The sequence below is a fragment of the Triplophysa dalaica genome, chromosome 10, assembly GCF_015846415.1.
Source record: "Triplophysa dalaica isolate WHDGS20190420 chromosome 10, ASM1584641v1, whole genome shotgun sequence".
NCBI lineage: Eukaryota > Metazoa > Chordata > Actinopteri > Cypriniformes > Nemacheilidae > Triplophysa > Triplophysa dalaica.
Window position 1 is genome coordinate 12,175,639 of NC_079551.1, and position 25,605 is coordinate 12,201,243.

At 40.4% G+C, this 25,605-nt stretch overlaps 1 protein-coding gene across 1 annotated transcript; it reads left to right on the top strand.

The window, feature by feature from the left end:
* Positions 1 to 573: 573 nt before the first annotated feature.
* On the top strand, positions 574 to 22,895 carry LOC130429372 (NACHT, LRR and PYD domains-containing protein 3-like). The gene is made up of 9 exons (XM_056757894.1): positions 574 to 627; positions 8,032 to 8,301; positions 10,048 to 11,839; positions 12,290 to 12,460; positions 13,355 to 13,525; positions 20,994 to 21,164; positions 21,240 to 21,404; positions 21,492 to 21,538; positions 21,707 to 22,895. The coding sequence occupies exons 2-9, from the start codon at positions 8,049 to 8,051 to the stop codon at positions 22,270 to 22,272; spliced, it is 3,336 nt and encodes a 1,111-aa protein (XP_056613872.1). The 5' UTR covers positions 574 to 627; positions 8,032 to 8,048; the 3' UTR covers positions 22,273 to 22,895.
* The last annotated feature ends 2,710 nt before the right edge of the window (positions 22,896 to 25,605 follow it).

Sequence of the window (25,605 nt, forward strand, 5' to 3'; positions counted from 1 at the left end):
TGTTTGAGATCAGTGATACTGATGCACTGGACCAGTCTGACTGCGTCACGTGATCTCCGCAAAGGATGCTGCGCACGTCACTCGGTTTGAAGGTGTCCCGAAATAAACCCGAGACCTCAGAGAGCCACAGGGTGTAGCTAATGCGATGATTTTAAACAGAACTGTGTTCAATCCAACAAAATCTTCAACCATATGGTCTGTCTCAATGTTACCTGTTAGATTAGTATAAAGTCCAAAAACAAATTTATAAAAACTCTCAAAAACGTTGGACGGTCAATATTCGTGAATATCCTATAGGGTCCCTGGTTATATACACTTTAATACACACGTTTCTACTCAAACTTCAATGGCATATAAAGTGAATTACATTCAGTCACAAAATTCATGTTCATGGTGTCAACTTTAATGCACACCTTTTATATTTCTTATATTTATTACAATAAGCAATCAAATCGCATGTAGATAGTTTTCATGGGATCATTCATACATTATGTCAACATTTACAGCTCAAACGCATTTAAAAGGAGTGACATAGAGTAATAGAGACTTCCTCACACGCATCAGAAATCGAAAAGAGGATCTTACTTATCGAGGAAGCGGCTAACTGCCATGAACTACTACTGCAAAGTAAGTTTATAATTATATTCTATATGTCATAGTGATTTAATTCTTGTATGGTGTTCATTTTTTCGGGTTAGACCTACTATGTTAACAGGTCAAGTGGACCCACAAACATCATTATTTTTTAAGTCAATAAAGCCATGACAAAAATGTGCATTTTTGAAGCACGCTTGAATTGCAATAATTGCAACATGCAATTTTTAGATAGCCAGACAGTATAGCCTGTGTGGTTAATATTAGTCGTTTATCAAATATTTGTCTTTGGTAAATCAATTGAATTAAAAAGGTACTGTTAATAAATTCTAAACATAAAAAGTACTATCAAAGAAAAAATTGTAAGGGTAAATAAATATGTTTATAATAAAATTATAAGGGATGAAAGCTTGGGTTTGAGTTTAAAATGGGTTTAAAGACATAAAAGGAAGACCACAGTAGTTAAAACGTCATTAAAGTTGTTAGTTTTTGATGCCGCACTGCTGTGATTGTGTTCTCGTGATTGTGTCAAACCGAAAGTATTCAACACTTCACACACCGCTATTTCCTGTGACATTCAGACAAAGGTTCCTGCCGTAATAGAGAGTAAACGCCAACTTTGGGTAAAAGTATGAATGTATGCCTAAATAATTTGGGTTTTATATATATTTTTTATCTTTCTATAGCCTACAGATATCACATAAAACTGTTGTAGGACATCCGGTGTAATCTGAAAGGAGTGCTTTTCTCGGCACAACAGTGATAAGTAAAACGAGAGTCCTTCATTAAAGTGGAATGAAGTACAGCAATAGTAACTAAGGCCTATTTCAAATTACAGTAACATTAGTGTTGCTTTTATAAGAAATCGTATCTCCTGATTAAAGTCCCAGTGAAATTAAAAATAACAATTCTTATTTTTTCATGAAATATTGCAGATTGCATAGTAAATAGCTTATCAATGTGGGTTATTTTCTTTTTACAATTCATGTACCTTCATATTCTCCAGTTAAAATCTGAAAATGCACTGCCGCCCTGAAATGGCGATCCATCTCAAATGCTCTATAGACGGATTGGGTCATCCGTTAACTCCTCCCCTTCAGCTGTCAGTCTTTATTTCAAAATCAATGCCACAGCTTTTTTTACACATTCAATAAATTCGCATTGAAAAACGCAAGCCACGCCCACTAATTTTCTCCTTTGAAACTTATTTTCACACGGAAGTAAAAACTATCGAAGCTTCCGGTAGTACCTTCGCAGGCAATTTAATGCTACTTACCACAGTTTTGGTGATATTTCTGATTTTCCATACATCATGTCTGTGTTTAGATTCAACCATTTAATTTAAGTTGGATGTATAGGGCTGTAAAGCAATAATACCAATGTCTATAAGATTCTGTGTAACAGTTGGTTTAGTCATTGGCCTAGTTCATGTTTTTTGTGATACAAACGTTGTTTCCCTTTCTGTCGGTCTCTCCACGTTGTGACGAGAACGACAGATGGAGTTCGCCCTTGAGAAGCAATCAACTCTGACCACTATAGAAAAGGTCAATGAAATTTGGCAAATTCAATTTGCATTGCCGGTCTCCGCCCCCGGATGTCCGGTATAAAAGGAAGCCGGCGTGCAGCATTCATTTACCTTTTGTTCTTCAGAGTCTTCGCTCATGACTACGAACAAAACGAATTCAACTAATTCTTCTTCTACCTTGCCGGACCTACGACGTAGAGCAGCGGATCGTCCCTACCTGCAGCGACCTTCCCCTGGGAGTCTCTGTGGTTCCGGAGGTGTTAGAGATTTTTTTTGAAAAGGTCCTTTTCAGGACTGAGCATACTCCAGCGCGGCATGTCCCGCTGTTCTCTTGGTTGCAGGAGTCGGATGGACACGATAGCTGCGTCGAGTGTCTGGGCGTCCAGCACACTGAGGCAGCTTTTGTTGACACATCTTGCCCGCACTGCGCCCACTCCGGGTGCCATTTTTTTCCCAGAGGAGCTGTGTAAAACTTGGAGTGGTCCAGGAGAGACACCCCCGGCTGTACCTTGCGCAGTTGAGTGACACAGAGAAAGTAAGCAACACCGTTGAGGACTGCGCTCAGCAGTTTTTGACGGTGAAGAACCGGACAGTGGCAATTAGCCACATTTTACTGCGCAGCGACTCAGCCGCCTAGAGGCCTCCGAGATCCCGCGTGATGTCTGCCTCCCGGCAGCCAAGGACCCCTTCGACATCAGCTCAGGTTCCTGTGGCCCCACAGGCGGCACCCTGGAAGCGGAGGTCGAGGGGTAAACCTCCACCCTGTCAGTAACCTTCTTGCAAGAAGTGACACTGTTGGGAAGACCCCAGGGAGAACAACATTGGGCCCAACCTTCACAGCCACGGCTCTGATCGGTCGGTACGGGACGGCTCCTGCCTCGTCACCAAAGCCGGATCCTTTTCAGGGCCTGGCGCCCACTTACACACAGAGTTTTTCTGTTCTGCCCACCGGGTGTAGTTGCAGCCGATCGCACACTCCACTGGACTGTGCCCGGCAACCCGACCTCACGCCCTGGCGAGGCCACCACTCTCAAACAGACAGTGCCTGCAGCTGTCCCGCCAGGCAGGCAAAAAGGCGGGGCCAACCTTCCCTTCAGGGACCCCCCCGTGACACATGGTTAGCTCCGCCAGCCGATGAACCACCCCCCGTGGGAATGGTGAAGCAGACCGTCCCCTTGGTCCCCGTCACACTCCCTGGAATCTCGAGAGCTGCCCACACTGTCTCGGTGGCTTATGAGGACGGTCCGTCTTGGTTACTCGATCCAGTTTGCCAGAGACTCTCCCAAGTTTCGGGGCATCCTCTCTCCCTCTATCAGAGGCAGGGACGGCTCCGTACTTCGGGTAGAGGTCACCACCCTTCTGGTGAAACAGGCATCGAGTTCGTCCCTGAAAACCAAGATGTTCAGTGGGTTACAGCCAGCACCATATCGTTCCCAAGAAAGACAGCAGGTTGCGCCCATAAAGTCTGCATACCCTGAACAAAGCACCTTGGCAAGCTGCAGTTCAGGATGCTCATGCATAGACGCATCCTGACATTGATCAGGTGTCAGGATTGGTTTTGTGGCAAAAGACCTGTTCTCCCTTTCGGTCTGTCCCTGTCCCCACAGTCTTCACAAAGATCATGGAAGCCACCCTATCTCCCTGAGGTGTGTGGGTACTAAACTGTCTCAATGACTGGCTTATCTTGGCACACTCGCGAGATCTGTTATGTACACAAAGGGACCTTGTGCTCCGGCACCTAGATCGATTGGGACTACAGGTCAACCAAAAGAAGGCCAAGCTCTCCCCAGTGCAGAGCATCCTTTTTCTCGATATGGAACTCAACTCTGTCACCATGTTGGCGCGACTGTCTGCAGCACGCGCCCAGTCAGTGTAATAATAAGGCGTATCGGCATGACCGTGTTGTCTTTGCAATGTGATCATTGAAGGACAGCTGTTCATCAAATATGACTCTGAGGTTCCTGGCTGTTTTTGAAAGGAGTGATTTTGGTATTGCCAAGATGGATGTTGAGATCATGTTGCACCGTAGGGTGCGCCGGAAACACAAGTAGTTCAGTCTTGGCAGGGTTCAGTTGGAGGTGATGCCCTTTCATCCAAGCTGAGATGTCCTTGAGGCAAGCTGTAATACGAGCTCCTACAGTGGCATCGTCTGGTTGAAACGAGATGTAGATCTGGGTGTCATCATCATAACAGTGATACGAGAAGCCATGAGCCTGTATGAGGGGTCCCAAGGATGTCATGTAGATGGACTCTTGCGTTATCTTGAGACCCAGGCATGGATGCGTGCCCAAAAGTTCCCACTACTCCCTTCCGGGTCCAAGTGGTGAACTTGCAGGCGCACCCCATCGGGGAGGAAGACCCAACCCATCCATGTTGTGTCCAGTCCGAGCACTGCGCCTCCACCTGGAAGGCTGTCTCCAAGCAGAGGCTGGCGCACTGGGTCGTGGATGCCGTTACAACGGCATATCGATCTCAGAATCTCCCATGCCCATTGGCAGTGAGGGCTTATTCCACACGGGGTATAGCCACCTCCTGGGCACTGGCCAGAAGCGCCTCTCTAGCAGACATCTGTAGAGGTTCGGGTTGGGCTACGACCAAACACCTCGCAAGGTTTAACTACCTTTGCGTATACCTGATGTCAGCCCACGTCCTGCTTGGCGACATGTAGGACTCGCATCCGGGGGGGCGTATGCCTGCGAAAGAACCTTTGCACCCTCCAGTAGGTTGGGTCAGTGTGCTATCTACCTCTCTTCTTACCCGAATATCTGGCTAAGAACAGGTATCTCACCAACCTCCCTTCTTACCCAAACACTGGTTAAGGACAGGCATTCCATCCATCACTACACAAGCACCCCTGGGGGTTGGCTGGGAAGAGCAGCCTTCCCCCATAGGCCGGGATACGATATGACCTATCACAGATAGTTCTAACCGGCCTGGTGCTATCAGACGCAGTATAGGGTGACCACCCGTCCCACGTAGCGCGTGCGCGCACAGCGTTTGAAGCCCAATTCATGCGTCCCGCAAATTGAGACCGTGTCACGCATAATCAATGCATGCTCAAAAAAAAGTTGGTCGCTCTATATCATCGAGTAGGGTGACCACCCGTCCCGCGTAGCGCGTGCGCGCACAGCGTTTGAAGCCCAATTCATGCGTCCCGCAAATTGAGACCGTGTCACGCATAATCAATGCATACTCAAAAAAAAGTTGGTCGCTCTATATCATCGAGCCCCAGGCAGCCAAACGAACATTACTTGACAGTTCAGCATGCTACTGTTGCCACACCCACCCCTCAGATGAACTGCTGACTAGGTTGTTCCGTTGTCGTCATGACAGCGCGCGCACATTCACACACTGGGAAGGAACTTTTAGATGCGCGCTCCAATTTGAAAAATGGAGAAAGAGACTGAGTCTGAGCCAGGGGCGATTCTAGGTTTTCAATATTAGGGGGGCTCAGCCTCCAATGAGGATATATATATAGAGAGAGAGCCACACTCTAATCACCACATATTGTATACGTTACTAAAATAAATCATTAAGAAAGAATATGCAGAAAAGCATAAATACAAGTTATTGTTATTCAAATGAATATCACATTAATCGGTCAATCTGCAACATTTATATTTCAAAGTGACAACAACAGTCACAAATCCATAAAATAAATGTCACAATCAACTGCTGAATCATTATTTAGTAAGAATAACTTAATATGTTTCCCTGCCATTCATTCTGATGAGCACTAGCGCTGTCACTCTCTGCATGACTGTGTGTTCATCTATTACCTCCACAATATGTTTTCAATTAATGATAAAAATACTGAAGCGTCTGAAAACGATATAGAGCTTCTGTACACTTTTATATCCTCAGAACAATGAATAACACTGCTGCACCGGGCTGATCTACAGTAACTCTGCCCGTCCTCTTTCCAGAGCTGTCAAAACTACCGTCGACTCTCTATAACTATAGCACATCATCATTAATGACACTTTCTGTGCGCTACAATATCATCTTGATCGTCGAGGTATGCCGTCATTGGTGTTTAGTGATTTCATTTTTCTCGAGATAACGTTAACAAATAGTTAACGAGGGGTGAACGCACATAAAACTTTTAAACAGTGAATGGGAAAGGGTCTTGTATCGCTTCCACATCATATTAAGATGCATTTATAACAGAGAATGGCAAAAATGCAGATGTCATGTTAATGAACACACCTTGTAAAGTTACTCTGCTAATGACGTTAACTCCAATGTGCTGACGTGTGTGAACTGAAGAATGCGCTAAATAACGCAGCCTAACGCCGTTTTCATAATAAGAGTTTTAAAGGGGGCTATAAAGCGATCTCGCATTCTTGTGCAGATTACATTACACACATTATTTTAGGGGGGACTGAGCTAGAACTTTAGGGGGGCTTTAGCTCCCCTAAAAAGGGCCTAGCAACGCCACTGGTCTGAGCCATTAATTAAAAAGAGAAGGTGTGGGTACAAGAAAGACTGGGAAATTAAATAGCTAAAGTAAATCGTAAGTGGAGGTGCATTTGTCAATTCATTGAATGTTCAAAATATTGTGAATCTTTATTTTAAAAAAATATACATTGGCTGGCCTATTCATGAGCATACATCAGCAATTACACATGTTTAGGGGAATAGGGCATTATTAATATACCATGTAAGGTGGTATGTGCTAGAAATGGGTAAACCACTAGTGAGTCTGTCCGGGGGGGTGGGGGCACCGCCGCGCCAGCCAGTGTCCCACATTGTCCCTCAGAAACATACCCCCTGTCCCCCCTTGGGCTTATTAGCAGGTGGTCACCCTAACGCAGTAACACTCCCCCCGTGGGCTGTTCTGTCTGCTATACCCTCATGACAATGGTTCCCACACATGGTAACCCATGAGCTTCCCCAGGTGGACCTCCACCTCGCAGTGAACTACCCAGTCCGCACGTTCCATGCGTTTTCCTCCAAGGACGAGACCATATATATATCTCCACCATATTCCTCCCCACGGGTAGGAGGTGGCCTCTGCAGCGCTTCTCTGATTAAGAGTTGCACTTTTCCCGGTGTAAACCCGAGCCGGACGGCCTCTCGCCTGTAGAGACCTAAGGCCCCGCCCGTGAAAGGTTACTGGTCAGTGCGGTACCCATCTTTCTCCAAGAAAGCTCTGGAACCCCCCGACCACCACATTGGAAGGTTACAAGTTTCATGAAAGATTCGAGCTGACATGCCCAGGCTTGTTACCGTCGCTTCGCTGAGATTGTGACGCGATACAGCGTTGTGGCGTTTTCCATAGGCAACCCCATCTGTCGTTCTCGACACAACGTCGAGAGACCGACAGAAAGGGAACGTCTTGGTTACGTTTGTAACCTCAGTTCCCTGATGGAGGGAACGAGACGTTGTGTCCCTTATGCCACAAACACGTATCGTATTCTGCTGCAGACGTGAGAGGCTCTCAGGCTCTTCAGAACAAGAGGTAAATGAATGCTGCAAATGTCATTCGCCAAATTTCATTGGCCTTTTCTATAGTAGTCAGAGTTGATTGGTTCTCAAGGGCGAACCCCATCTGTCGTTCTCGACACAACGTCTCGTTCCCTCCATCAGGGAACTGAGGTTACATATGTAACCAAGACGTTTCATTAGGTCTATAGTCAGTTTATGGTGTGTGGGTGAGATCAGACAGAGAACACAAGTGTACACTGAACTACTACAGTATTTACTACAGTATTTGATCTACATTATCACATCTCTCCACCATCTGACAAACATGTTGAATGTGTTCATTATGAAGAGACAGAAAAACATGCAGAAGATCAACAGCTCACTGTTATCTTTTATGAACCACATTATTGGTTTGTTATTTACACAGCAACATCATCTGAGCTCCAGAAACTGTCTGAGATGTTTTTCTTCTCGTCTTGCAGAAGTCAGTTAGTGATGGATGATGGAGCTTCTCAAGAACTCGCTATATGATCTCAGAAAAGATGAACTTAAAGAGTTTCAGTGGCACCTGAGGAATGATTATAAGTTTCCAGCTTCTGGACTGGAGGAAGCAGATGTATTAGATACAGTAGATAAGATGGTGGAGCGTGAGAAACAAGAAGGAGCTGTGAACATCACACTGGACATCCTGAAGAAGATGAACCAGAACCAGCTGGCTGAAGAACTAGAGAAAAAACTCAAAGTAAAGAAAGGTACAGAAAAAAAGTTTCATCTAATGTTAAAGTTCACGAGTCTTTTATTATCTCTCCTTCATTTGACAGTAAAGCTGTTGATTGTGATTAAAGTGAGTTCAGAAACAGACTGAAGAACATCTTAAAATAGAAACTTGAGCGCTTATTGAATGGTGATGTAGAGACAGTTCTGTATCAGTCTGAATAATGTTGAAACTGATCTTTACATGCTGGAGAACGAGACTGATGGAGCAGTGACATCTCACATACATACATCACATTATTGTTCTGTCTCATCTTCAGTCCACACAACCAGTTTCCCTCAGATCACATACAGTAGAGAATGACGACCCTCAGGGGTCTCAGTTTTGGATTAAACAAACACATGAGCCACAACTGACCCAAATCTCAGCTGAGAAATAACTTATAACTGGACCAGAACAGAACTGAAATGAATTTTCTTTCAGCAACAGTAGTGTTTCACTCAGAACTCTTGATAAGGAATCAGTTTGATGAACAAATAAATCACTGTGAGGTTGAAGCATTAAAAGGGTCATCACATGTCAGACCACATTTTCCTTGATCTTTTCACATATATAGGTGTTGGTATCCTTTAGAACCTCCGAGCAAGTGTAGTAACTTAAAACACTTACATCCTAGTCTTGTCAGTACTAAATTATGTGATAATTTTTTATAGACTAAACGATAATCCTTACTGAAAGTAATTTATTTCATTTAAATAGTACTTTGCAACCAGTAATGACCCATTCATACGAGAGTTTTTATTTATGTATATGTCAAATCATATATAAATATTGCTGTTTCACTACACATGGTTCAAAATTGTACAAAAAAAGGTTTATTTGGCTTAAAACAAAACCACAACCATTTTTGTTGCTATATAAAACCCTTTTAGGTTTTACAGAACCTCAGGGGTGCTATAAAGAACCATATCTTTATCAGAATATAGGAGGGGTTTTAATTTAGATATTTTTATTAATTCATTTTTTTCTAGATTTTCTATTTCCGTTTTACCTTGTAAAAACAATAAGCAAGACATGTAAATCAAGTAATACTTTTATTTCCTATTGGTCACATCATTAAATGTCATGCAACATTCAATATATTTGAACAAATTAATACCTTAACTGGTTAAGCAAGATTATACAGCAAGCAATGATACAACAAGGCAATACAATGATTTTAGAAAAATGGTTTATGGAATTTCAACCTGTAGAAGTAAATAATGATTGATGATATAATATTTGTGATAAACATTGAGTAGAGTATATACATTTTAACTATCCTAAATAATTGGTAAAGCAGATTCACATTAATTATTTAACCATAAAATGTCTTAAATACATTAAAAAAATATACGATTAAAAACAGTCTGAAGCTTACCTGTGGGGTGTCAGTCAGTTGATTCAGGACAAACAACCAATCAGGAGGCAGCTTCTAAATGACTGATTTAATTTAAACCAAAAAAGGCAGGAATAAAGAAACCTTTCCCAATACAAAGAACCATTTCAGCTGAAAAGGGTTTCTTCAGAAGACATGCTTCTAAATAATACATTTACCATCATTAAAGAACCTTTTATGAACCATATTTTTTTAGAGTGTACTGTTTAAAGAGAATGTAGTCTTACTCAAAGCATGATGGGAAGGGAAATCCCTCTCATTGAGTAAATGAACAGTAATGCTGACACAGTACTGTAATGTCTTAAATGATGGAGGATTTAATCTTCTTGTTGTTTTGCTTTAAAGGTGCAGTTGACAGTAAAGCTGTTGATGTTGATTACAGTGAGTTCAGCAACACACTGAAGAAGTTATTAAAACAGAATTATGAGAGAATATTGGATGGTAATTCACACCAGAATACATACTTGACTGATATCTACACCGATCTCTATATAGTGAAGAATCAAACTGGTGGTGTAGTGAATGAACACGAAGTTAGACAGATTGAATCAAACAGAACTGCTGCTGAGGACACGTCTGTCATGTGTAATGACATATTTAAAGTCCAGCGTGATACAGGTCGACAAAACAGAAAAGTGCTGACGCTGGGCATCGCAGGTGTGGGCAAAACTGTCTCTGTCAGTAAATTCATCCTTGACTGGGCTGAAGGAAAAGAAAATCAGGAAATCATCTTTATTTTTCCTCTAGCCTTCCGTGAACTGAATCTGATTTCAGGGAACCGCAGTCTAATGGGATTGATTAATAAAAAGTTCTTTGGTTCTGAAAATCAACTGTCCTCACTGCCTAAAGAAGAAGATAAAGTGATGTTCATCTTTGATGGTCTGGACGAGTGTCGCTTCTCTTTGAGCTTTAAGAACAGTGAGGGATTTACAGATATTACTAAAGAAACTACAGTGGATGTCATAATAACAAACCTGATCGAGAAAAATCTGATTCCCTCTGCTCTCATCTGGATCACCTCCAGACCAGCAGCAGCCCATCTGATACCTCCAGAACACATTGATCAGGTGACAGAGATCAGAGGATTCAACGATGAGCAGAAGGAGAAATACTTCACCAGAAACAGCAAACCTGACATGTCAGAGAGAATCATCTCACACATCAAGAGATCCAGAAGTCTGCACATCATGTGTCATATTCCCGTCTTCTGCTGGATCTGTCTCAGTGTTCTCCAGCCTCTGATGACTCGAGAGAATCAGGACAAAACTCCCGCAACTCTCACAGGGATGTACATCTACTTCTTACTCTCTCAGATGAAACGGATGAAATCAAGAAAACAAAGTGACAATCTCCCTCAGTCTTTTGAAGATGTTGTTCTGAAGCTTGGGAAACTGGCCTTCACACAGCTTCAGAAAGGAAATCTGATTTTCTATAAAGAAGATCTTGAGGAATGTGAGCTGTATGTCGATGATGGTATAGTTTTCTCTGGGTTATGCACTCAGATGTTTCAGGCAGAAAAGCCAGTTTCTGGGAGAAAGGTCTTCAGTTTTGTACATCTCAGTGTTCAGGAATTCCTCGCTGCTCTTTACGTGCTTTTCATTTACAGAAACAGAAAAAAAAACCCATTCTGTCTCACTCTTGGAGACAAACTAAAAAGGACATTCAAGAAAAATTCACTGGTTGACCTTCATAAGATTGGAATTAAAAATGCTCTTCAGAGTAAGAATGGACACCTGGATCTTCTCCTGCGGTTCCTCATGGGTCTCTCTCTGGAGTCAAATCAGAATGAGCTGAAAGATCTTCTGCCCTCACTGAACATCACAGCAGAAGACATGAGACAGACTTGTGAATACATCAAACAGAAAATTAAGAAATCTGAATCATCAGAGAAGAGCATCAATCTCTTCCACTGTCTGAATGAACTGAAAGATGATTCACTGATCACAGAAATCCAGGAGTATCTAAATTCAGAAGATCTTTCAGCACATAAGCTCTCTTCTGTTCAGTGGTCTGCTCTGGTGTTTGTGCTGCTGATGTCTGAAGAGACTCAAGAGATGTTTGAGATGCAGAAATACAGAAGATCTGATGATGCTCTGATTCGACTTCTGCCAGTGATCAGAAACACCAGAAGAGCTCTGTAAGATTCATCTCTACATTCATTCATATCAACACAACACTGACACACTTGAGTAATCTGATATAATGCAACTTTACATCAAACAACATGTATTAATGTAAAACATGATATTTCTAAACCTGGACAATGTTTTTCCCTAAATGTTTGAATTAAATGTAGGTTGTGCATCAAATATTATAATAAAAGTTATATTAGTTTGTCTGTAGATTGACAGCAGCGGATAGTTTTTGTCACTGAATTGATTGTTTAAATGAAGTTATCAGAATATATGAACAATCTCAATATAAACACAAACAAGTATTTGTGTTAAATTCTTATTTGTAAACACATGTGAGGCTTTGAGCTTTACTGCCGCTGTTTGTTCACATGATTTGTGCGTTTTATGTATTTGTTGTCTATTAAAGCAAGTGTTTTATTTGAATGTGTTGTTTGTGTTTTTCCTGCACACAGTCTTCAGAACTGTAATCTGACTGATGAGTGTTGTGAAAGATTGTCTTCATGTCTACAATCATCAACGTCTCTGAGAGAGCTGGACCTGAGTAACAATGATCTGAAGGATTCAGGAGTGAAGCTGATCTCTGATGCTCTCAAGACTCACAACTGTCAACTACACACACTGAGGTCAGACACTTGACTAACATCATTTAACATGATTTTGGAATGTTTTTTTATCTTTAACACAATACAGGTCAAATAATCTCTAATAATACATCTGTCAGGTCCTTAACGCAGCAACACCCGGGTCTCTATGACGTTCTGATTTCGAGATATAGGCATTGCTAAATGGTTGCTAGGCTAACTTGTTTGGTTTCTATGGGCGTGGCTTAGCATCTGCCAGTTTATGACACTCTAAGCTATGAGTGAAAGTCACCAACCCCCATGTCTCCACCATGTTCTGATGCAGTCATATAGATCTTGTTATGGTTGCGAAGTTATCATGTTTTGTTGCTATGGGTGTGGCTTCATTGCTTAATGATGTGTCTGGATACTGATTGGTTGCCTGAGTGAAATGAGCCCACCCTCGTGTCTCCAAGTGGTTGTACTGCAAAGTTATTCAACATAAGAGATTTATAATGCCTTATATGGGCATGCTTCCTGTCCCATGTTAAGTCAATGGGGAATTTTGTGAGATGTGAGGGATATTCTAAAAGAGTCTGATAGTGTCTTCAAATGTGGTGACCCGCATGTTTCTACACAATTCTCACTCTGAGCTACGACCCGTCAAAGTTTGGCCTCAATGTTAAATCAATGTGATTTTTTGGGTGTTTTTTGCCCCCCTATAGAAGCCTGATCACTCATAAAAGTCCCATCACACCTCTCCTCAGTAAACACACCATTTGAGCCTCATTCATGGGTCACAAGCGCATGAGTTACACCACACAAATACACAGAAGAAGAAGAACAAGAGTGACGCTTTACTACACAAACACCACCAAAACATGAGTCTGTGTCATAAACTAGATGTTCAAACTAACATTTGTGACTTTTGTGTCATTTTGTTTTGTTTGTGTTTAGATTGTGTGGGTGTAATGTGACTGAAGAGTGTTGTGTAAGTTTGTCTTCATGTCTACAATCATCAACGTCTCTGAGAGAGCTGGACCTGAGTAACAATGATCTGAAGGATTCAGGAGTGAAGCTGATCTCTGATGCTCTCAAGACTCACAACTGTCAACTACACACACTGAGGTCAGACACTTTACTAACATCATTTAACATGTTTTTGGAATGTTTTTTTTATCTTTAACACAATACAGGTAAAATAAGCTCTATGAATACATTTATAATGATGTGTCAGGTTCTTATAGATCATAAAGCATCTGGCCTACACCACGTCTCAATCAGGTTGATCTAAATCGTCACTTTCCCAGGAGTTAGTTGCTGGAATATAGGAATACTAAATGAAAAGATGTGAGTTCTAGACCTTAGAAAGTAAAGCAGTAAAAGAGCTCTTATAGAGTCCAGCCGCTCCCACAGAGGTGTTAGTGACCCAGAGAACACCATCAGCTTTAACAGCTCATCTCAGTCTGAAATAGAGAAACTGAAATGATTTGAGACTCTTGTCACTGAAAATATCTTTCAGGGTATAATGAGCACAATCACGTCAGGCTTTAAAACACAAGGTTTTATTACTACAGGGATCAAGGGAGGAAGACTTTTGGATTTGTTTCTCTGCATCATTTATCAGGAGCGGGGATCGAACTCGGGTCTCTGGCGTAGCAAATCGCCAACTCCACCACTGAGCAACGGATGACAGTGAGCGAAACCCAATTGCAGGCAGACACAATGGCACGGATAGTACGGGGTAAACAAGGGATATTTATTATATAAATAACAAAAAAACAGGAACAAAACAAAAACCCACGAGGGGGGAAAACAGATCCAGAGAATATATTTAAACAAAAGAACAAGAACTAAATAAACTACAAAACAAACACTTAACTAAAACTTACTAGAAACAGAGAACACCAGGAACGAGGAACAAGCATTAAGCTGAGGAAACTGGAAAACATTGAACACACGAGGTAAGACGTACAATGAACCAGCACAGGACAAGGAACACAAGGATGTTTTAAAGGGGAGCAAATCAAGAGGGAACAGGTGCAGGAGATAAACCAATTAACACAGACTGGGAAACAGGAGGGTAGGAACGATGACGCAGACTCGAGAAACAAAGGATCCTGTATGATTCCACCTCAAGACCAAGAATTACCCAACCAGAAGAGGTGGAATCATGACATCATTAACACACATTAAAGCTGATTTATTACAATTAATTCTGAAACAAAAATGTTGAAAATATTGAAGCATTCAGGAAGAGACACAGAAATATTATAAACAGAGCAAAATCTTGTCATCATAAAGAGAGATTTGACGTGAGGTATTGACACAGATAATGGGTTGTATAGTTGATGACGCCTTCAGCCAATGACTCCACTGACAGAATGAAAAGCAAAGGCCATAGAGGACGACCATGACGGGTATCACGATCAAGAGCGAAACATGACCACACTGAAGAGCCAGTGAGAATGTGAGCTATAGAGTGTTTCAACCATTCTGATAAATCTTCTCAATGAGTGCTGAGACTATATCCCAGATGACAGAAATGATTTCAGGGGGATTCCCTCACTGTCTGGACTTTTGTTCTTTGACATCGAGTCACCAGTTTCACTTCTTCAAGGGACAATTGAGCATCTCCTTATAGTGTTCATCAAGTTTAGGAAGATGAAACTGCTGAAGGACAGATAGATGGAAGTGTTCAGAAGATCTTTTAAAGCTCTGATTTATATCTCATGGTTGGGTGCAGAAGATCCCGTCTCTCTTTACAACATATATGTTTGCTCCAGATTTCATCTGTTAGATCCATCATGCTTATCATGCACTTGACCTCTGACCAATGAAATCATGAGATTGCCTCGTTTGATGTTGAATGAATTCAGCTCTGTGTTGATGGATCCAACTATAGATATGACTCGCAGATCTTATAGATGCAAAGAGTCCAGGTTCACTAGATGGGACTAAACCTGTACTTAAAAATCAACTCTGTTGTGAGTTAATACTTCAAATCAACCACAAGGTAGATACAGAAGAGAAGAAATGTAAGCTTCCGCGCAAGTTCTATCAGGAAGACTCCTCACAGCATAATCAATTACGGTTAGCCTATCATCCCTCAGCACGTATTATAAAAGGATGGTACTCACCCTCTCTTTCGTTCGCAGAAACTAACGCATGAGTGAAACCTCCATCCTCCCCACCACCACCACCAGGTCAGGGTCCCGTCCTCAGTCCGGGGGTAGGCTCCGCCCCTGCCTTATCTTCAGGCAGGAACATCGGAATCATTTTGCCATGATTCATTTATTGGACGGGGCCTATGCCCAAAGATCTTTAACATTATGTTTAATAAATATTATTTATCGTTCTATGTTTCCTGAGTCTTTCTGGTAGAACTGCTGCGTGACACCAAGTGATGTGAATAAAATGAAAATAATTCTGTGAATAATCTCAGGTGTGCTTCAATGCTCAGTTTAGTTTCGTCTGACTAGAAACAGATTCAATATGTATTATTATACCACACAAGAATGAGCTTTCAAAACATTATCTCGTGAAGTTATCATGAACCTTGAGATGGAGACACAATAGAGCACCCAACATAAGATTTAACAAGATTAAAAATAAGGACAAAATGTGACAAATTATAAGAATAAGAGTGAATAATAACATGATCAAATAAATTAATGAATATAAAGATTATGATAAAGAAATGTACTAAAATACAACTTAGTAAATATATAATGGAATTAATGATAAATGAAATAAAATATGAAGCAAATGTATGTTTCTGATCAGATCTATGGGTGTAAAAATGTGATCCTTAAACTCAGATTTAAGTGCAGGTAATTCTTCTCTCTTTGTTTGACAGAAAGTGTTTTTAAGGTCCTGTTCCACCTCCTGAACTCGTCTCTTCAGCTCATTTCTTTGGCTGCTCATAGATTTCTGAGGAAAAGAAGTAAAAAAAACACACATTTCCCTCTTATAAAATATTTTGTTACATCCCATAAGGACAGAGGATTATTTAACAAGTGAATAAACTCGACTAGAGAAGAACGCAGCTGTGATAAAAGTTCTTGATTGTGGAGTAAAGATCGATTAAATCTCTAACAGATTCATTTAGAAACAAAACAGCGTTGTGTGTTGTTCAGAGTAACGCAACAATTCTGCTTTGTTTAGAATGATTTGAATCATTGAAATAGTGAGAAAACAGTCATTGCTTACAATATGACAATGAAATCTAATAATAGTTTCTTGTTTATTGAACTGTAGAACATCAGTCACTTTTACAGTTGTGATGATATTAGGAATCATCGACATAAGGTGTCATTCTACATTGCTTTTTGCATCCTTAAAAGGCAAAACATAAGGAGACGGCACTTAAAATGGTGATTAATGGAGAAAATCTTCAACACTAGAAATGTATATTTTCTGAGAAAAATGTGATTTGTGGTTCTTGGCAAACAGCGGCACTGGGCATTCACTGAGGTGAAGAAACCGAAAGCCACGATCGAATCTAACCAATCGCCATGTCTGTAAAATGTTCTGATGCAGAAATATACGTCTGGCTAAACGGATGCTAGGCTAACCTGTTTGGTTGCTATGGGCGTGACTTAGCATCTGCCAGTTGATGACACTCTAAGCTATGAATGAAACGAACCAACCCCCATGTCTTTACGATGCAGAGATATACAGTATTGTTCAAAATAATAGCAGTACAATGTGACTAACCAGAATAATCAAGGTTTTTAGTATATTTTTTATTGCTACGTGGCAAACAAGTTACCAGTAGGTTCAGTAGATTCTCAGAAAACAAACAAGACCCAGCATTCATGATATGCACGCTCTTAAGGCTGTGCAATTGGGCAATTAGTTGAAAGGGATGTGTTCAAAAAAATAGCAGTGTCTACCTTTGACTGTACAAACTCAAAACTATTTTGTACAAACATTTTTTTTCTTCTGGGATTTAGCAATCCTGTGAATCACTTAACTAATATTTAGTTGTATGACCACAGTTTTTTAAAACTGCTTGACATCTGTGTGGCATGGAGTCAACCAACTTGTGGCACCTCTCAGCTGTTATTCCTCTCCATGATTCTTTAACAACATTCCACAATTCATTCACATTTCTTGGTTTTGCTTCAGAAACAGCATTTTTGATATCACCCCACAAGTTCTCAATTGGATTAAGGTCTGGAGATTGGGCTGGCCACTCCATAACATTAATTTTGTTGGTTTGGAACCAAGACTTTGCCCGTTTACTAGTGTGTTTTGGGTCATTGTCTTGTTGAAACAACCATTTCAAGGGCATGTCCTCTTCAGCATAGGGCAACATGACCTCTTCAAGTATTTTAACATATGCAAACTGATCCATGATCCCTGGTATGTGATAAATAGGCCCAACACCATAGTAGGAGAAACATGCCCATATCATGATGCTTGCACCTCCATGCTTCACTGTCTTCACTGTGTACTGTGGCTTGAATTCAGAGTTTGGGGGTCGTCTCACAAACTGCCTGTGGCCCTTGGACCCAAAAAGAACAATTTTACTCTCATCAGTCCACAAAATGTTCCTCCATTTCTCTTTAGGCCAGTTGATGTGTTCTTTGGCAAATTGTAACCTCTTCTGCACATGCCTTTTTTTTAACAGAGGGACTTTGCGGGGGATTCTTGAAAATAGATTAGCTTCACACAGACGTCTTCTAACTGTCACAGTACTTACAGGTAACTCCAGACTGTCTTTGATCATCCTGGAGGTGATCATTGGCTGAGCCTTTGCCATTCTGGTTATTCTTCTATCCATTTTGATGGTTTTCTTCCGTTTTCTTCCACGTCTCTCTGGTTTTGCTCTCCATTTTAAGGCATTGGAGATCATTTTAGCTGAACAGCCTATCATTTTTTGCACCTCTTTATAGGTTTTCCCATCTCCAATCAACTTTTTAATCAAAGTACGCTGTTCTTCTGAACAATGTCTTGAACGACCCATTTTCCTCAGCTTTCAAATGCATGTTCAACAAGTGTTGGCTTCATCCTTAAATAGGGGCCACCTGATTCACACCTGTTTCTTCACAAAATTGATGACCTCAGTGATTGAATGCCACACTGCTATTTTTTTGAACACACCCCTTTCAACTAATTCAACTAATTGCCCAATTGCACAGCCTTCAGAGCGTGCATATCATGAATGCTGGGTCTCATTTGTTTTCTGAGAATCTACTGAACCTACTGGTAACTTGTTTGCCACGTAGCAATAAAAAATATACTAAAAACCTTGATCATTCTGGTTAGTCACATTGTACTGCTATTATTTTGAACAATACTGTAGGTATTGAAAAATGGTTGCTAGGTTAACCTGTTTGGTTGCTATGGCCGTGGCCTAGCATCTGCAAGTCTAGTATATGACACTCTTAGCTATGAGTTGAAATAAACAAACCCCATGTCTCTAAGATGTGATGATGCAAAGATATAGGTATTGTTAAATGGTTGCTATATTAACCTGTTTGGTTGCTATGGGTGTGGCTTAGCATCTGCAATGCTATTATATAACACTATAAGCTTTGAGTGAAACGAAGAAACCCCCATGTCTCTACGATGTGCTGATGCAGATATATAGGTATTGCAAGATGGTTGCTAGGCTAAGCTGTTTGGTTGCTATGGGCATGGCTTAGCATTTGCAATAATGGTATATGACACTATTAGCTATGAGTGAAACGAACCAACCCCCATGTCTCTACGATGTGCTGATGCAGAGATATAGGTATTGTTAAATGGTTGCTAGGTTAACCTGTTTGGTTGCTATGGCGTGGCTTAGTATAATGTTGTGTGTGTGATACTGATTGGTTGCCTGAGTGAAATGAGTCCACCCCCTCGTCTCTAAGTGATTGCACTGCAAAGTTATTCAACATCAGAGATTTATAATGTCATATACAGTTGAAAGAAAAAGTATGTGAACCCTTTGGGCTTACTTGGATTTCTTCATAAATTGGTCATAAAATTTGTTCTGATCTTCATCTAAATCATAACAATAGAGAAACACAGTCTGCTTAAACTAATACCGCACAAACATTATACGTTTTCATGTTTTTATTGAACACAACATGTAAACATTCACAGTGCAGGGTGAACCTTTGGGTTTAATAACTGGTTGACCCTCCTTTGGCAGCAATAACCTCAACCAAACGTTTCCTATAGTTGCAGATCAGACCTGCACAACGGTCAGGAGAAATTTTGGACCATTCCTCTTTACAAAAGTGTTTCAGTTCAGCAATATTCTTGGGATGTCTGGTGTGAATCGATCTCTTTAGGTCATCCCACAGCATCTCAATCGGGTTGAGGTCAGGACTCTGACTGGGCCACTCCAGAAGGCGTATTTTCTTCTGTTGAAGCCATTCTGTTGTTGATTTACTTCTATGCTTTGGGTCGTTGTCCTGTTGCATCGTCCATCCTCTGTTAAGCTTCAGTTGGCGGACAGATGGTCTTAAGTTTTTCTGCAAAATGTCTTGATAAACTTTGGAATTCATTTTTCCATTGATGACAGTAATCCGTCCAGGGCATGAGGCAGCAAAGCAGCCCCAAACCATGATGCCCCCTCCACCATATTTCACAGTTGGGATGAGGTTTTGATGTTGGTGTGCTGTGCCTTTTGTTCTCCACACATAGGGTTGTGTGTTCTTTCCAAACAACTCAATTTTGGTTTCATCTGTCCACAGAATGTTTTGCCAGTAGTGCTGTGGAACATCCAGGTGCTCTTTTGCAAACTTCAAACGTGCTGCAATGTTTTTTTTGGACAGCAGTGGCTTCCTCCGTGGTGTCCTCCCATGAAGTCCATTCTTGTTTAATGTTTTCCTTATTGTAGATTTGTCAACAAAAATGTTAGCATGTGCCAGAGATTTCTGTAAGTGTTTAGCTGACACTCTAGGATTCTTCTTTACCTCATTGAGCATTCTGCGCTGTGCTCTTGCAGTCATCTTTACAGGACGACCATGCCTAGGGAGTGTAGCAACAGTGCTGAACTTTCTCCATTTGTAGACAATCTGTCTTACCGTGGACACATGGACATCAAGGCCTTTAGATATACTTTTGTAGCCCTTTCCAGCAGTATGTAAGTCAACAATTCTTGATCGTAGGTCTTCTGAGAGCTCTTTTGTGCGAGGCATGGTTCACATCAGACAACGCTTCTTCGGAACAGCAAACTCAAAACTGGTGTGTGTTTTTTTATTGGACAGGCCAGCTTTAATCAACACATCCAATCTCATCACATTGATTGGACCCCAGGTTGGCTGACTCCTGGCTCCAATTAGCTCTTGGAGAAGTCATTAGCCTAGGGTTTCACTTACTTTTTTCACCCTGCACTAGGAATGTTTACATGTTGTGTTCAATAAAAACATGAAAACGTATAATGTTTGTGCGGTATTAGTTTAAGCAGATTGTGTTTCTCTATTGTTGTGACTTAGATGAAGATCAGAACACATTTTATGACCAATTTATGAAGAAATCCAAGTAAGCCCAAAGGGTTCACATACTTTTTCTTTCAACTGTATATAAACTAGATGTTCTTTACAAACTGACTTTTGTGTCTTTTTTGTCATTGTGTTTTGTTTGTGTTTAGATTGTCGTTGTGTAATGTGACTGAAGAGTGTTGTGTAAGTTTGTCTTCATGTCTACAATCATCAACGTCTCTGAGAGAGCTGGACCTGAGTAACAATGATCTGAAGGATTCAGGAGTGAAGCTGATCTCTGATGCTCTCAAGACTCACAACTGTCAACTACACACACTGAGGTGTTTCTCTCTACACACTGATCTCACAATAGAAAAGTGAAAAGTGTGTTGACATGTTGATGTGTGTGTTTGTAGGTTATCAGGTTGTATGGTGACAGATGAAGGTTGTTGTTCTTTGGCTTCAGCTCTGAGTTCACAGTCGTCACACCTGAAAGAGCTGGATCTGAGCTACAATCACCCACAACACACAACACTTCAGCTGCTCTCTCACACAATCAATGATCCAAACTACACAATCAAGTATGACACACAACATACACATGATTCACACACACCAGACCAATGTCACATCATGTTTCTGTCTTTTATGTGTTTGTGTTTGTGTAGTGTGGGTCATGGAGGAGAGAGAAGAATTACAGCAGGACTACACAAGTGTAAGTTTACACACACACACACACACACACACACACGCACACACAAACATACACACACACACACACACACACACACACACAAACACACCTGACACACACACACACACACACAGATTGATTTAGTGATTGTTGTGTTGTTGTGTTATAAAAGTGTCTTCTTGTGTTCAGATGTCTGTGATCTCACACTGGATCTAAACACAACACACACTCTCCTCAAACTGTCTGAAGAGAACAGAAAGATCACACATGTGAGAGAGTGTCAGTCGTATCCTGATCATCCAGACAGATTTGATCATGACGTGTATCATCAGGTGTTGTGTAGAGAGAGTCTGACTGGACGCTGTTACTGGGAGACTGAATGGAGCGGATCAATTGTTCATATATCAGTGTCATATAAAAGCATTGAGAGGACAGGACGCAGTTATGATTGTGGGTTTGGATGGAATGTAAAATCATGGTGTCTGTGGTGCTATAATAACAGATTCACTGCAGTTCACAATAAGAATCAAACACACATTAGTGTCTCTCCAGGTGTGTGTAAGAGAGCAGGAGTGTATGTGGACCAGTCGGCCGGCATTCTGTCCTTCTACAGCGTCTCTGACACACACACACTCAAACACTTACACACATACTACACAACATTCACTGAGCCTCTCTGTGCTGGATTTGGTGTGTATAATGACTCCTCAGTGTGTCTGTGTGACATAAACAGTCTCTATAGAGCCTCCTGTTAAACACAAGAGAGACACACACATAACCACATGAGTTATAACACAAATGCTGTCAAATGTTTCTCTTCTGCTTTCTTTCATCTGGACATTATTGTGTGTGTGTGTGTGTGTGTGTGCGTGCGTGCGTGCGTGTGTGTGTGCGTGAAAATGAGCAAAGAAATCACAATAACTGTCAATAATGAGTAAATATATAGATAATAACAGACATTCAACTGTATTTACATTATTTATATGTTTGTGTGTCAATATTTGTCACGTCAGACTCTTAGTCACTAGTTTGTTTCCATCAGAGACAAAAGTTCTTGTGTGAGTGGAGGAAGATTTTCTGTTTAGTTTTCATCAGTTGCTTGTTTCTCTGTCACTGATGTGAAAGTTCTCATGAACAAGAGCAGATTCATGTTGTGTAAATGTTGTGCTCTTTAACTCTGTTTATATATGATCATATATGACACACGTGAACTCTGTTGTGTTCTTTTACTCTGTTTATATATGATCACATATGACACACGTGAACTCTGTTGTGCTCTTTTACTCTGTTTATATATGATCATATATGACACACGTGAACTCTGTTGTGCTCTTTTACTCCGTTTATATATGATCATATATGACACACGTGAACTCTGTTGTGCTCTTTTACTCTGTTTATATATGATCATATATGACACACGTGAACTCTGTTGTGCTCTTTTACTCTGTTTATATATGATCACATATGAGACACGTGAACTCTGTTGTGCTCTTTTACTCTGTTTATATATGATCATATATGACACACGTGAACTCTGTTGTGCTCTTTTACTCTGTTTATATATGATCATATATGACACACGTGAACTCTGTTGTGCTCTTTTACTCTGTTTATATATGATCATATATGACACACGTGAACTCTGTTGTGCTCTTTTACTCTGTTTATATATGATCACATATGACACACGTGAACTCTGTTGTGCTCTTTTACTCTGTTTATATATGATCATATATGACACACGTGAACTCTGTTGTGCTCTTTTACTCTGTTTATATATGATCACATATGACACACGTGAACTCTGTTGTGCTCTTTTACTCTGTTTATATATGATCACATATGACACACGTGAACTCTGTTGTGCTCTTTTACTTTTTTTAATTGATCATATATGACACACGTGAACTCTGTAGTGTTCTTTTACTCTGTTTATATATGATCACATATGACACACGTGAACTCTGTTGTGCTCTTTTACTCTGTTTATATATGATCACATATGACACACGTGAACTCTGTTGTGCTCTTTTACTCTGTTTATATATGATCATATATGACACACATGAACTCTGTTGTGCTCTTTTACTCTGTTTATATATGATCATATATGACACACAAGAACTCTGTTGTGCTCTTTTACTCTGTTTATATATGATCATATATGATACACGTGAACTCTGTTGTGCTCTTTTACTCTGTTTATATATGATCATATATGATACACGTGAACTCTGTTGTGCTCTTAGAAGTAGTCAAGCCCCCTCACCTCCATTCTCTGGTTTCACCACATCCCTCCTCCACACCACGAGACCGACTTTACTTCTGGGGGTATGATCAGAGTCTGGACACACACTGAGCTCAGAGACAGCTCGACAATCACACATACTCCTGAATCACACTCTCAGGAGTCATCGGGCATCAAGGCAGGATACACCCTGGACTCACTCACTCACTCACTCACTCACTCGCCCTAATAAATGAATTATTATTTTAAAATAATAATTATTAAAAATATTTCATGTCTTTTTTGATGGATGTGGAAATCAGTAATGTTACAAAATCAATCAATTGCATATTTGATCTTTTATTCTCAGAGGTGGATAGTTCTTAAGCATGTTTACTATCAAGTGCATTTAAAAATATCTTTGGACAAAAAATCCTTACCTACAGTATGAAGCACATCATACTTACTCCACTACAGTCCATAAATAAATGTCGTTTTTAAACTTTTAATTAATGAGTACATTAAAATCTACCACTTTCCTTTACTTAAGTATTTTTACTTTTAAAAGTAGAAAAGTATGATTTTTTATTTAATTAAATGCTGAATTAAACTTACAAAAATGCTTTGTATAATAAGCAAATAAATTACTGAGACAATGTTAAACAAGTAATAATAATATTCACTATAACGATTAGAGTAAATTATGAATTAAGTAAATTTTATTTATTTTTCTTTGTAAATAAGACTCGTCATTTGACTTTACTCTCTGATGTCTCAGACGACATCATCTCTGTCCTGTGTCAGTAACTTCAGTCTGTTGTTCGCCTGTGAGACGTAGATTGCAATTATCTACACCACTGATAATGGCCGCTATCATTTACGGAACCCTTTTGTCCTGTGACGGCAACCGTAGCTTCTCTAATGGGAGGGGGGGCGGAGCTCTAGGTTGCAATTTCCAACTACGCCAATAGTGGCCTCTGAAACTTACACACAGAACCTTTAAATGTCAGATATGAATGCTGATGAAATGTTTTCATGTGGATTTGTTTTAGATGTACATCTTTACAGTATATACCCTATGACTAGACCGAATCAAAACCCAGATCTTGATGTCTCATTTCGGTGCTACTTAAATGCTGACTGAGCCGTTGATTGAGACATTTGCCCTCACGTGAAAGAAAGTCAGAAAGCTCCGATAATACAAATCCAACACATCTTATATGATACAATCTGAATTACGGAAAAGTTTGGATGTTTTTTAAATTTGAATAAAATGAAAACTTAAGAAATTTCAAATCACATGAGCCAATATTTTATTCACAATAGAACATAGATAACACCAAATGTTTAAACTGAGAAATTGTACACTTTTATCCACTAAATTAGCTCATTTAAAATGTAATGCCTGCTACAGGTCTCCAAAACATTGGCACGGGGCAAAAAATGGCAAAAAAAACAAGCTGTTTTGAAAAGATTCAGAGCTGGGAGAACATCTATTGACTAATTCAGTTAATTGATATCAGTTTTGTAACATGATGAGCTATAAAAGGGATGTTATAGAGAAGCAGAGGCTCTCCAATCTGTGATAGACTGCGTAAAAAGATTGTGGAATACTTTAAAAACAATGTTCCTCAACGTCAAATTGCAAAGGCTTTGCAAATCTCATCATCAACAGTGCATAACATCATCAAAAGATTCAGAGAAACTGGAGAAATCTCTCTGCGTAAGCGACAAGGCCGGAGACCTTTATTGGATAAGTCAGTAAGAAAAAACGACCGTAGGAGGGAAATGTTTATCACCCGAAAAACTTCCACTTGAAATCTGGAGATTTTCCAAAAAAAATTCAACAGAATTATTT